This window comes from Babylonia areolata, chromosome 32 (assembly GCF_041734735.1).
Source record: "Babylonia areolata isolate BAREFJ2019XMU chromosome 32, ASM4173473v1, whole genome shotgun sequence".
NCBI classification, from domain to species: Eukaryota; Metazoa; Mollusca; class Gastropoda; order Neogastropoda; family Buccinidae; genus Babylonia; species Babylonia areolata.
The window spans coordinates 3,051,010-3,066,009 of NC_134907.1; the positions used below are offsets into that span (position 1 = coordinate 3,051,010).

At 44.9% G+C, this 15,000-nt stretch overlaps 1 protein-coding gene across 2 annotated transcripts in view; it reads right to left on the minus strand.

The window, feature by feature from the left end:
• LOC143276567 (cubilin-like) overlaps window positions 1–15,000 on the minus strand; it is a 168,401-nt gene that overhangs the window by 110,159 nt on the left and 43,242 nt on the right. For both annotated transcript variants that reach the window (XM_076581155.1, XM_076581156.1), the window contains exons 16-20: window positions 11,497–11,612; window positions 10,513–10,753; window positions 8,812–8,996; window positions 6,036–6,198; window positions 932–1,122 (exon numbers count right to left, since the gene is read on the minus strand). In XM_076581155.1, the coding sequence (XP_076437270.1) occupies window positions 932–1,122; window positions 6,036–6,198; window positions 8,812–8,996; window positions 10,513–10,753; window positions 11,497–11,612 (896 nt within the window). The remainder of the gene's footprint in view (window positions 1–931; window positions 1,123–6,035; window positions 6,199–8,811; window positions 8,997–10,512; window positions 10,754–11,496; window positions 11,613–15,000) is intronic.

Genomic DNA, 15,000 nt, shown 5'->3' on the forward strand with positions numbered 1-15,000 from the left:
ATGTCTCACTGGCATTGTTATGTACCTGACAGACAAGGCAAGACAAGACAAGGCAGGACAAAACCAGACATTATTTTTCACGATGTCTCACTGGCATTGTTATGTACCTGACAGACAAGGCAAGACAAGACAAGGCAGGACAAAACCAGACATTATTTTTCACGATGTCTCACTGGCATTGTTATGTACCTGACAGACGAGACAAGACAAGACAAGACAAGGCAGGACAAAACCAGACATGCTTATTTCAGGATGTATTTGATTACTGAGGTTTTGTGTAAATGAGCTGGAGTGTAACTGACGTTTCCAAAAGACCTTACCTCAGAATAGTACCCCCCCCCCCAACCCCCGCACTACAAAAAAGACTTTTGACGTTTCCTCAAACCTTAAGTGTAAGTATTTTTTTTAAAGGCCTTTTGACACTTCTAAAAGCCATTACGTCCAAATAGTAAAAGTGAATGGAAACAACTCAACCTTTTGACGCTTCCAACAGACCTTACGTCTAAAAGGTAAAAAACAACGAAAAACAAGAAAAAAAAACAAAACAAAAAAAACACCACCTTTTGACGCTTCCAAAAGACCTTACGTCCAAAAAGCAAACAACAACAACAACAACAAAAACAAGCTTTTGACGCTTCCAAAGGACCTTTCGCCCAAATAGTAAAAAAACCCAAACAAAACAAACAAAAAAAAACAAAAAAAACTATTAAAAAAACAACAGAAAAAACACAAAAAAACAACAACTTTTGACGCTTTCAAAAAACTTTACGTCCAAATAGCAAACAACAACAACAACAACAACAACACAAACAAGCTTTTGACGCTTCCAAAGGATCTTTCGCCCAAATAGTAAAAAAAAAACCTCCTATTAATAAACAACAGAAAAAAACCCACAAAAACAACAACTTTTGACGCTTTCAAAAGACCATACCTCCAAAAAGTCGAAACGGCAGCGGTAGCCACTCTCCAGTCGGAAGGCGTTGAAGGTGAGCACGATGTTGTCTCCCCTGTTGGTGGTGATGGTCCACTCGCACTCCGCGTTGTGCTGGTACGTGTTGGGGTAGTTGGGAGAGGTGAAGTTGCCCTCCGGCCCCGTCAGCACTCCTCCACACCCCGAGCCCGCTGGGTGGGTGGGACATAAATGGGAGATATATAGACAGGTAGAGAGATGGGTAGATATATAGGTAGATAGACAGGGAGAGATAGATAGATAGATAGAGAGAGAGAGAGAGAGAGAGAGAGAGAGAGAGAAATGGGTAGATAAATAGATGGGTAGATAATAATATAGGTAGATAGATAGAAAGATAGAGAGAGAGAGAGAGGGGGGGAGGCAGACAGATTGATAGATGGGTAGATATATAGGTAGATAATTAGGTAGAAAGAGAGAGAGATGGAGAGAGGTAGACAGATAGATGGGTAGATATATAGGTAGATAAATAGATAGGTAGAAAGAGAGAGAGAGAGAGAGAGAGAGAGAGAGAGAGAGAGAGAGAGAGAGAGAGAGAGAGAGGTAGACAGACAGATAGATAGATGGGTAGATATATTGGTGGATAAATAGGTAGAAAGAGAGAGAGAGAGGGGTACACAGATAGATAGATGGGTAGATATATAGGTAGATAAATAGATAGGTAGAAAGAGAGAGAGAGAGAGAGAGAGAGAGAGAGAGAGAGATGGAGAGAGGGAGAGAGAGAGGTAGACAGATTGATAGATGGGTTGATATATAGGCAGATAAATAGATAGGTAGAAAGAGAGAGAGATGGAGAGAGGTAGACAGATAGATGGGTAGATATATAGGCAGATAAATAGATAGGCAGAAAGAGAGAGAGATGGAGAGAGAGAGAGAGAGAGAGAGAGAGTGAGGTAGACAGACAGATAGATAGATGGGTAGATATATTGGTGGATAAATAGGTAGAAAGAGAGAGAGAGGGAGAGAGGTAGACAGATAGATAGATGGGTAGATATATAGGTAGATAAATAGATAGGTAGAAAGAGAGAGAGAGAGAGAGAGAGGGAGAGAGAGAGAGGTAGACAGATTGATAGATGGGTTGATATATAGGTACATAGATAGGTAGAAAGAGAGAGAGAGAGATGGAGAGAGAGATGGGTAGATATATAGGTAGATAGACAGATAGGTAGGTAGAAAGAGAGAGAGAGAGATTCAAGATTCAAGATTCAAAAACTTGATTACTCAAGGATAAAGATTTTAGGCATTGTCTTGTCTTCTAACTTGTCCTTGTGACAACAAAAACAGTAACGATAAGACACAACAATAATAATAATGGTAAATACTACTACTACCACTTCTACTACTACTACTACTACTACTACTACTACTACCACCACCACCACCCCTACTACTAATGATAATTATAATACTAATCAACGCACCATCATCATCATTATGAAACTATAATAAAGGGAACAGTCACACACTCACACCCACCCATCTATAATAAAGGGAACACAGTCACACACTCACACCCACCCATCCACACCCATATGCACACAATCATCCCCAAACACACACACCCTTATGCACATACATATACGCACATATACACACATGCATGCATAAGTCTACATGTACATACATATATGTATGCATATGCATACATAAACATAATTTGGTATCAAATCATATTGTATTACATTATAAATCATACTGTAGTACAATAGCAGATACTGAAAAAAGAAAAGAAAAAAATCAAGAAGTAAAGGGGTTATTAAGACTGTCAAATTAATCACCACACAGAATACAGGAAAGAGGCATGACTGAAATGAGAAATACATAGAGAGAACAGAGAAACATAGTTATATCACTGTACATATACAATAATGATGGCGAATCTGATGCTGATGTGGCAGGCAATAACATCCAATCAATAGCGTGATACATGAAAATCACAAAAGGTTGAAAATAAGAAGATACACGTAAGTGTATGTAAAGGAATAGACAACGCATACATTTCACAAATAGGGCATGATGTTTTTAGGCCGGTTATATTTGGTTTTGGGGCCTGTTGTTTGTGTGGAGCAGAAGTTTTCGTACCCTTGATTTAAAGGACGATAATGAATTGCCCGTCTTGATGAACGTAGGAAGCGAGTTCTAAACAGATGGTCCAAAATATGCAAAGCTAAATTTGTACAAGTCAATGCGCACACGAGGCAGAATATGATTATCTGAATCGTAACGCTCTGTTGCCCTTTGAACAAATTCATTGAGGTAGGGTGGTGACATGTGGTTGTGTACTTTGAACATGAGGACCATTCTATTGTAGTCGAATTGCTTGTGCAGTGGTAATAATCATTTCCAGTTTTATTAATGTCTCATCCGTTGACAGTGAGTGGTCGCGAAGAATAAGCTTAGCTGCAGGTCTATGTAATGAGTTAATGTTTTTGAGCTGGTTGTGACTGGCATTGCTCCTGACTGTAAATGCATAACTGATATGAGAAAGACAAACCGCCCCGAAGAATAATTTTCGGGTTGGAGCATCGACATATTATTAAGAGCAGATTGCGAGCTAAATGTTTGCAGATATGGTTAACATGAGCTTGTCAGTTTAGTTCTTTATCAATTATTACCCCAAGAACGCAGTGCTCACAAACTTGTTCAATTGAGTTCTTGTTTACCTCAAGTTTTAAAGTGAGAGGCTTATGTTGGTGTTTCTGTCTGGATGTCAGTGCCATACTTTTTGTCTTATGTGGGTTTAGTTCCATGTGATTCTGGTTACACCAGTCTGAAATGTCATTTATTCCCTGTTGTAGCGATGATTGTACAAGATCGATGTTAGCGTCATTACAATGAAGAGAACTGTCATCAGCGAACAGATCGCAGATGACGTTGCAAGGTGATATGTGCATCAGCAAGTCGTTTAAAAAGATGCAAAGTTGTAGAGGTCCAAGAATACAGCCTTGCGGTACAACACAATCTACATGACCTTCAGAAGAATACGTGCCATTTAAGTAAACACGCTGTGTTCTGTTTTCCAGGTTAGACCGGAAGAATGAGGCAGCTGACTGGTTTTGAGTATACTCCTTTAATTTGTTTATCAGTATTTCGTGATCCACAAGATCAAAGGCCTTCTTTAAATCGAGGAAAACTGTTCCAGTGATCTTGTTATGATTAACTGCAGATAACCACGTGTCACAAAGTCGGGTTAAGGCTGTGTGACAAGAGTGATAACGGCGAAAACCGGACTGAAGGGGATGAAAGAGGTTGCATTGCTCCATATGTTTCATAAGGTGTTTGTGGACGTGCTTTTCGAGAGGCTTGGAAACAACGGATAGTTGGGATATTGGTCTAAAGTTTTTGAGGTCTGTAATATCTTTTGACTTTGGCAGAACGAGAGAGAGAGAGAGAGAGAGAGAGAGAGAGAGAGAGAGAGAGATGGGTAGATAGAGAGATAGAGGGGAATTAATCATTTTTATAGATTGATAGATAACAAACAAATAAATAAACTGAGATAAACGAATGAACAAAAAATAAAACAATAATAAATAAAGAAGCACTATTACTTCTGCTGCTCCTCCCCCTACTACTCTTTTTTACTCCTTCTCATCCTACTCCTCCAACTCCTATTATTCCTTCTTTAACTCTTCCTCCTCCTCCTTCTACTCCTCCAACTCCTATTATTCCTTCTTTAACTCTTCCTCCTCCTCCTTCTACTCCTCCAACTCCTATTATTCCTTCTTTAACTCTTCCTCCTCCTCCTTCTACTCCTCCAACTCCTATTATTCCTTCTTTAACTCTTCCTCCTCCTCCTTCTACTCCTCCAACTCCTATTATTCCTTCTTTAACTCTTCCTCCTCCTCCTTCTACTCCTCCAACTCCTATTATTCCTTCTTTAACTCTTCCTCCTCCTCCTTCTACTCCTCCAACTCCTATTATTCCTTCTTTAACTCTTCCTCCTCCTCCTTCTACTCCTCCAACTCCTATTATTCCTTCTTTAACTCTTCCTCCTCCTCCTTCTACTCCTCCAACTCCTATTATTCCTTCTTTAACTCTTCCTCCTCCTCCTTCTACTCCTCCTACTACTTTTTCTACTCCGAATCATACTACTACTATTCCTCCTCCACCTCCTCCTAACATTCTTTCTACTTCTCCTCCTCCTCCAGCTCCTCCTCCTCCTCCTACTATGACAGACAAAAGCACACATACACAGCAACATCCCCCACCACCCCCACCCCTCTCCATCCGCCGGCACATTTGAGCACACACTCCCACCCCACCACCCATCCACACTCTCCACACCCGCATCACCGCACACACACACACACTCACCCACGCCTCACACTCGACACCCCTACCTATAACCCCCAGAAAAAAACCCCACCTTATCCGTACCAACACCACCCATACAGACCCAAGGTCCATACTCCCCCCTACCCCCACCAATAGCCCCCTAAAACAACCACCACAAAACAACTATATACCTATACAATCACCACCTATCCGCACCTCACATCCACAACCCCACCCATACCCCAAAACACCCACACCACCACCACCATCACCCATCCACACATCTTACTTTGACACCCCCATCTGTACTTAAAAAAAAAAAAAAACAAACATGCCCACCCCCCCCCCCTCAAACACCCATAACCTTCTCCCACAATCCCACCCCCCTCCCCCCGCCCTCAACAGTACGCCCACCCACCCTCACACACCCACAATCACACCCACAGCAACGTACCTGGCACAGCGGCATATGTGATGTGGGAGCCTCTGTCAGTCATCCATCCCACCCACCCACACACCCAACGCCCCCCTCCCCCCACACCCATCCACACATTCGCACACCCCCAGTCAGACCCACCCTCCGTCCCCGCACCCCCCACCCCCCACAGCAACGTACGGGGGCAGGCATAGGTGAGGTGGAAGCCTCTGTCAATCAGCCAATCCCCCACCCCACATAAAACGCCCACACAGCCAACCTAACACTCCCACAACCCCACCCACACACCTACACACCAACACACCATAACCCATCACTCCCACAACCCCACCCGCCCGCCCACCCACCGCAACGTACCAGGCACAGCAGCATAGGTGATGTGGAAACCTCGGTCAGTCAGACTGTTGTCTGTGTGGAACAGCACGTAGGCATTGGACCCCAGCGTGGTGACAGGTGCCGGGGTGGACGTGCTGCAGTAGCGCTGGAGCAACGGCGCCTCTGACGTCACCCCGGACCGGATCTGTCACGTGACGGTCACGTGTTACAACACGCTTTTTAAAACAAAAAATATTTCATTTTATTATTTTAATTTTTTTGGGTAAGAATCGAGACAAAGTCTTAAGGTGGTCATTTTGGAGGCAGAATGGTTCCACCTCGTGTCTTCAAACGTTTCGGTTCCTCAAGGAGGCGTCACTGCGTTCGGACAAGTCCATAACGCTACACCACATTTGCTATGCAGACGCCTGAGAAGGGCCATAACTCTTTTCAGGCCTTGAGTGTATGCATGTATATCTGTGGTACCTATCAGGGTGGACTTCTTCTGCTGAATGTTTCCACAGTACAACACTCTCGTTGCCATGGGTTGTTTTTCAGTGCGCCAAGTGCGTGCTGTACACGGGACCTCGATTCACAGTCTCATTCGAAGGACTTGTCGTTCAGTCCGATTTTCCAGTCAAACTTGAGAGAAAGGGATAGAAGGGGGATCCAGTCCCTTAACGACATTGTATTGGCAGATGAGCGTCTTTACCATTCTGCCTCTTTCCAACCCCAAAAGATTCCACGAGAGTGACTTCGGAGGAGGGCTTAGTATCAAGCTGACAGGGAGCCAAAAAACATCTACAGGAACAATAGAATTAGATTTTCTCTTTAGCAACTGACCAGCGGTATCTAAGCTACAAGCTGATTAAGCGCGTTGGGTCAGATGTGGCGTAGCGTATATGGATTTGTCCGAACGCAGTGACACCTCCTTGAGCTACTGATACTGATACTGATACTAAGCTACAATGATAAACATCGTACCATTCCTGGAAACCCGTTCTGCTCAGTGAGGCAAAATGTTGAGGTAATGGCAATGGCCTTCGTGTAGGGAACGCGACACTTTCACAGTACTATTTAGAGTTGTATTACCAATGGTATCTCTTTTTGCAAACCGCCCTAAAACCCTTTCGGCCGAGAGAGTGCGGATTAACTTGGGCAAGACACTCTCCACTAAAATCAAATTCTAGCCCAGATAGTTGGGACAGCAGTTACCTACTTTGCTGTTCTGATGAGTGGAGAGTGTCTTGTCCAGGTGCTATTGATCTGTCATGGCTTGCAATGAAGCACACTGACAGACACTGACAATGAAGTACACTGACAGACACTGACAATGAAGCACACTGACAGACACTCACAATGAAGCACACTGACAGACACTGACAATGAAGCACACTGACAGACACTGACAATGAAGTGACAGACACTGACAATGAAGCACACTGACAGACACTGACAATGAAGTGACAGACACTCACAATGAAGCACACTGACAGACACTGATAATGAAGTACACTGACAGACACTGACAATGAAGTGACAGACACTGACAATGAAGTACACTGACAGACACTGACAACGAAGTACACTGACAGACACTCACAATGAAGCACACTGACAGACACTGACAATGAAGTGACAGACACTCACAATGAAGTACACTGACAGACACTCACAATGAAGCACACTGACAGACACTGATAATGAAGTACACTGACAGACACTGACAATGAAGTGACAGACACTGATAATGAAGTACACTGACAGACACTGACAACGAAGTACACTGACAGACACTGACAATGAAGTGACAGACACTGACAATGAAGTACACTGACAGACACTGACAACGAAGTGACAGACACAGACAATGAAGTGACAGACACTGACAATGAAGCACACTGACGGCCACTCACAATGAAGCACACTGACAGACACTGACAATGAAGTGACAGACACTGACAATGAAGTACACTGACAGACACTGACAACGAAGCACACTGACAGACACTGACAACGAAGCACACTGACAGACACTGACAATGAAGTACACTGACAGACACTGACAATGAAGTACACTGACAGACACTGACAATGAAGTACACTGACAGACACTGACAATGAAGTGACAGACACTGACAATGAAGTACACTGACAGACACTGACAACGAAGTGACAGACACAGACAATGAAGTGACAGACACTGACAATGAAGCACACTGACGGCCACTCACAATGAAGCACACTGACAGACACTGACAATGAAGTGACAGACACTGACAATGAAGCACACTGACAGACACTGACAATGAAGCACACTGACAGACACTGACAATGAAGCACACTGACAGACACTGACAATGAAGCACACTGACAGACACTGACAATGAAGCACACTGACAGACACTGACAATGAAGCACACTGACAGACACTGACAATGAAGCACACTGACAGACACTGACAACGAAGTGACAGACACAGACAATGAAGTGACAGACACTGACAATGAAGCACACTGACGGCCACTCACAATGAAGCACACTGACAGACACTGACAATGAAGCACACTGACAGACACACAATGAAGCACACTGACAGACACTGACAATGAAGCACACTGACAGACACTCACAACGAAGCACACTGACAGACACCACACTGACAGACACTGACAACGAAGCACACTGACAGACACTGACAATGAAGCACACTGACAGACACTGACAATGAAGCACACTGACAGACACTGACAATGAAGCACACTGACAGACACTGACAACGAAGCACACTGACAGACACACTGACACACACACTCACCTCCAGGAAGTCAAAGGTACAGTTGGGGTGGTGCTCCAGAGCCAGGGCGGCGAAGGTGATCATGATGTTGTTACCCAAAGGTACAGACACCACCCACACGCAGTCCCGGCTATGCGGGTAGTTGCCCGGGTAGCCAGGGCTGCTGATAGCGCCATGGGAAGCGTTGTTCAGTATCCCGCCACACACTGAGAAGAAAACAGGTGGAGAGGTTAGGGGTGGGTTGCAGTTTGGGGGTGGAAAGGTTAGGGGTGGGTTGAAGTTTGGGTGTGGACAGGTTAGGGGTGGGTTGAAGTTTGGGTGTGGACAGGTTAGGGGTGGGTTGAAGTTTGGGGGTGGAAAGGTTAGGGGTGGGTTGAAGTTAGGGGGTGGAAAGCTTAGGGGTGGGTTGAAGTTTGGGGGTGGAGAGGTTAGGGGTGGGTTGAAGTTTGGGGGTGGAAAGCTTTGGGGTGGGTTGAAGTTAGGGGGTGGAGAGGTTAGGGGTGGGTTGAAGTTAGGGGGTGGAGAGGTTAGGGGTGGGTTGAAGTTAGGGGGTGGAGAGGTTAGGGGTGGGTTGAAGTTTGGGGGTGGAGAGGTTAGGGGTGGGTTGAAGTTTGGGGGTGGAAAGCTTTGGGGTGGGTTGAAGTTTGGGGGTGGAGAGGTTAGGGGTGGGTTGAAGTTTGGGGGTGGAAAGGTTAGGGGTGGGTTGAAGATTGGGTGTGGACAGGTTAGGGGTGGGTTGAAGTTAGGGGGTGGAGAGGTTAGGGGTGGGTTGAAGTTTGGGGGTGGAGAGGTTAGGGGTGGGTTGAAGTTTGGGGGTGGAGAGGTTAGGGGTGGGTTGAAGTTTGGGGGTGGAGAGGTTAGGGGTGGGTTGAAGTTTGGGGGTGGAAAGGTTAGGGGTGGGTTGAAGATTGGGTGTGGACAGGTTAGGGGTGGGTTGAAGTTAGGGGGTGGAGAGGTTAGGGGTGGGTTGAAGTTTGGGGGTGGAGAGGTTAGGGGTGGGTTGAAGTTTGGGGGTGGAGAGGTTAGGGGTGGGTTGAAGTTTGGGGGTGGAGAGGTTAGGGGTGGGTTGAAGTTTGGGGGTGGGGGTAAGTTATAAAAAAACAAAACCAAAAACACAACGTTTTACATGTGTTTGTTCTGGTTTTATTTCGCAACACAGAAAGACGCATCTACACACGTTCATGCAATTTCAGACATAACACACAAACACAAACGCATGCGCGCGCACACACACTCACACAGACGCACACCCACACACAAAACAACTGACACACAGACACTCACAGACACACACCACTGCCAACCCACCCACCCATACTCTTACAACCCAGTCCCCCCAAACCAACCCACCACTATCCCACCCACACGACACCATCGCCCCCCCACCCTTCCCCTACTCACCACCAACCACTTAACCCAAACCGACTGCTTCACTCACACTGTATTGGCAGATAAGTTTCTGAACCTATCTGCTAAAACAAACAAACAGATAAAAAACAACAGCAAATAAAACAAAACAAAAAAATATTGCTCAGCTACTCCCCAACCCTCACTGTTTTCATCACCTCTGACGCCACCCACGTCCCCTCCCTGCCCCACCACACACACCACACCCCCACTCACTTCTCACCCGGATCCGCACAATCCCACCACCCTTCATCCCGCCACCCACACCCCACAACCCTACCAACCCCCTCTCACTCCCTCGCCCCCATTTCTCACCAGGATCCGCAGACGTCCATGACAAACTGAAGCCGTCACTGGCAACGGAGGCGTCGGATTTGAACCAGAAGTACAGCTGGTGGTGGGTACTGTTGATGCGGCCCCCGTTGGGCAGCTGGTTGCCGCAGTACTTGCCGATGATGTGCGAGGAGGCCGTGGGCCCGTCGTGGATTTGCAGGAAGTCGAAGTTGCACTGGGGGTGAGTCTCCACGTTGAAGCGCGTGAAGGTCACCATCAGGATCTGTCGGAAGTTTTTTTTTTTTTTTTTTTTTGAATGTTGGGCGATGGTTGTTGTAGGGGTGAGGGGGGTGTTTAGGAGGTCAGTTAATGCGAGTTTATTTTGTTTTTGTTATTTTGTGGGTTTTTTTTGTGGTTGGTTTTTGTTTGGTGTGGTTTGGCTTCCTTTGCGCGGCTCTGTTACCATGACGATGATGATGATACTAACAGAAAAACATTATCATTATTATTATTATCATTATTCGTGGTGGTATTAGGAGTAGCAGCAGCAGTAGTAATATTTTCATTAATCGTTTTATTGTTACTGTCATAATTATTAGTGTCATTATTTTTATCACTGTCAATGTTAGTATTCATAAATTATATTGTTCATATTATTATTCATATTATTATTCATATTATTATAAATCACTACTACTACTACTACTACTATTACTACTACTACTGCTACTATCATCATCATCATTGTTGTTGTTGTTGTTATTATGATTATTAAATTATTACTATCATCACCTCCACCATCATGAGTACAATACAGCACACCACAATACAACACAATACAATACAACACAACACAGCACAATACAACACAATACAATACAACACAATACAACAGAACACAATACAACACAATACAATACAACACAATACGATACAACAAAACACAATACAACACAATACAACAAATACAACACAATACAACACAACACAATACAACACAACACAATACACCACCCCATATATCACCTTGTCAGAGGACGTGGTGATCTGCCAGGCACAGCTGACGCCGTGTGTGTAGTTCTGGCCCTGCACCCGTGGGTAGCTGAACGACCCCTGGGCCCCGTTCAGGTACCCTCCACACCCTGCACACCGCCACACATTGCAATGCAGTACAATACAGTGCAGTACAATATCACACCACCTCACACCACCACACATTGCAGTACAATATCACACCACCTCACACCACCATACAGTGCAGTACAATATCACACCACCTCACACCACCATACAGTGCAGTACAATATCACACCACCTCACACCACCACACATTGCAATACAATATCACACCACCTCACACCGTCATACAGTGCAGTACAATATCACACCACCTCACACCGCCATACATTGCAATACAATATCACACCACCTCACACCGTCATACATTGCAATACAATATCACACCACCTCACACCGTCATACATTGCAATACAATATCACACCACCTCACACCGCCACACATTGCAGTACAATATCACACCACCTCACACCGCCATACATTGCAATACAATATCACACCACCTCACACCGCCACACATTGCAATGCAGTACAATACATTGCAATACAATATCACACCACCTCACACCACCACACATTGCAATGCAGTACAATACATTGCAATACAATATCACACCACCTCACACCACCACACATTGCAATGCAGTACAATACAGTGCAATACAATATCACACCACCTCACACCGCCATACATTGCAATACAATATCACACCACCTCACACCGTCATACATTGCAGTGCAGTACAATACAGTACAATACAATATCACACCACCTCACACCACCACACATTGCAGTACAATATCACACCACCTCACACCACCACACATTGCAATACAATATCACACCACCTCACACCACCACACATTGCAATGCAGTACAATACAGTGCAGTACAATATCACACCACCTCACACCACCACACACTGCAATACAATATCACACCACCTCACACCACCACACATTGCAATGCAGTACAATACATTGCAATACAATATCACACCACCTCACACCACCACACATTGCAATACAATATCACACCACCTCACACCGCCATACATTGCAATACAATATCACACCACCTCACACCGCCATACATTGCAATACAATATCACACCACCTCACACCGTCATACATTGCAATACAATATCACACCACCTCACACCGCCATACATTGCAATACAATATCACACCACCTCACACCGCCATACATTGCAATACAATATCACACCACCTCACACCACCATACAGTGCAGTACAATATCACACCACCTCACACCGCCATACATTGCAATACAATATCACACCACCTCACACCGCCATACATTGCAATACAATATCACACCACCTCACACCGCCATACATTGCAATACAATATCACACCACCTCACACCGCCATACATTGCAATACAATATCACACCACCTCACACCGTCATACATTGCAATACAATATCACACCACCTCACACCGCCATACATTGCAATACAATATCACACCACCTCACACCGTCATACATTGCAATACAATATCACACCACCTCACACCGTCATACATTGCAATACAATATCACACCACCTCACACCGTCATACATTGCAGTGCAGTACAATACAGTACAATACAATATCACACCACCTCACATTGCAATACAATATCACACCACCTCACACCGTCATACAATGCAGTGCCACAATACCACAACACCACAGCAAACCAGAGAACAGCACAGCACAGCACAGCACAGCACAGCACAGTACAGCACAGCACAGCACAATACAATACCACAGCAAACCAGAGAACAGCACAGCACAGAACAGCACAGCACAGTACAGCACAGTACAGCACAGTACAGCACAGCACAGTACAGCACAGCACAGCACAGCACAGCACAGCACAGCACAGCACAGCACAATACAATACCACAGCAAACCACAACACCACAGCATGCCATAGCACAACACAGCACACCGCAATAAAATACAACAGCAAACCACAGAGCTGAGCAACACAGCCCACCACAGCATGCCATAGCACACCACACCACAGTACAGCACAGTGCAATACAACAGCAAACCATAGAGCAGAGCAACACAGCCCACCACAGCATGCCATAGCACAGCACAGCACAGCATGCCATAGCACAACACAGCCCACCACAGCATGCCATAGCACAACACAGCACACCGCAATAAAATACAACAGCAAACCACAGAGCTGAGCAACACAGCCCACCACAGCATGCCATAGCACAGCACAGCACAGCATGCCATAGCACAACACAGCACACCACAGCATGCCACAGCACACCACACCACAGTACAGCACAGTGCAATACAACAGCAAACCATAGAGCAGAGCAACACAGCACAGCACAGCACAGCACAGCACAATACAATACAATGCAATACAGTTTCAGTTTCAGTTTCAGTAGCTCAAGGAGGCGTCACTGCGTTCGGACAAATCCATATACGCTACACCACATCTGCCAAGCAGATGCCTGACCAGCAGCGTAACCCAAAGCGCTTAGTCAGGCCTTGAGAAAAAATAGTAAATAAATAATTGATATATACATAAAAAAAAGAACTACTACTACTAATAATAATATGTATAAGATGCAAAAACTTGATGAAGTCAACTATAAGCGTACAAAAAAAGCAAAAAAAAAAAAAGCAATATAATACAACAGCATACAATACAACAGCAAACCATAGAACAGAACACAGCACAGCACATCACAGCACAACACAATACAACACAACAGCAAACCATAGAATAGAACAACACAGCACAGCACAGCACAGCACAATCCAATACAATGCAATACGATACAATATAATACAATACAAAACAACAGCAAACCACAGAACAGAACACAGCACAGCACACCACAATACAATACAATACAATACAACAGCAAACCATAGAACAGAACACAGCACAGCACACCACAATACAATACAAAACAACAGCAAACCACAGAACAGAACACAGCACAGCACACCACAACACAATACAATACAATACAACAGCAAACCATAGAACAGAGCAACACGGCACAGCACAGCACAGCACAGCACAGCACAGCACAATACAACACAATGCAATGCAATGCAATGCAATACAACAGCAAACCATAGAACAGAACACCACGGCACAGCACAATACAATACGATACAACAGCAAACCATAGATTAGAACAACACAGCACAGCACCGCACAATACAATACAACACAACAGCAAACCATAGACAAGAACAGCACAGCACAGCACAGCACAACACAATACAACACAACAGCAAACCATAGACAAGAACAGCACAGCACAGCACAGCACAGAACAGCACAGCACAGCACAGAACAGCACAATACAATACAATACAACACAACAGCAAACCATAGACAAGAACAGCACAGCACAGCACAGCACAACACAATACAACACAACAGCAAACCATA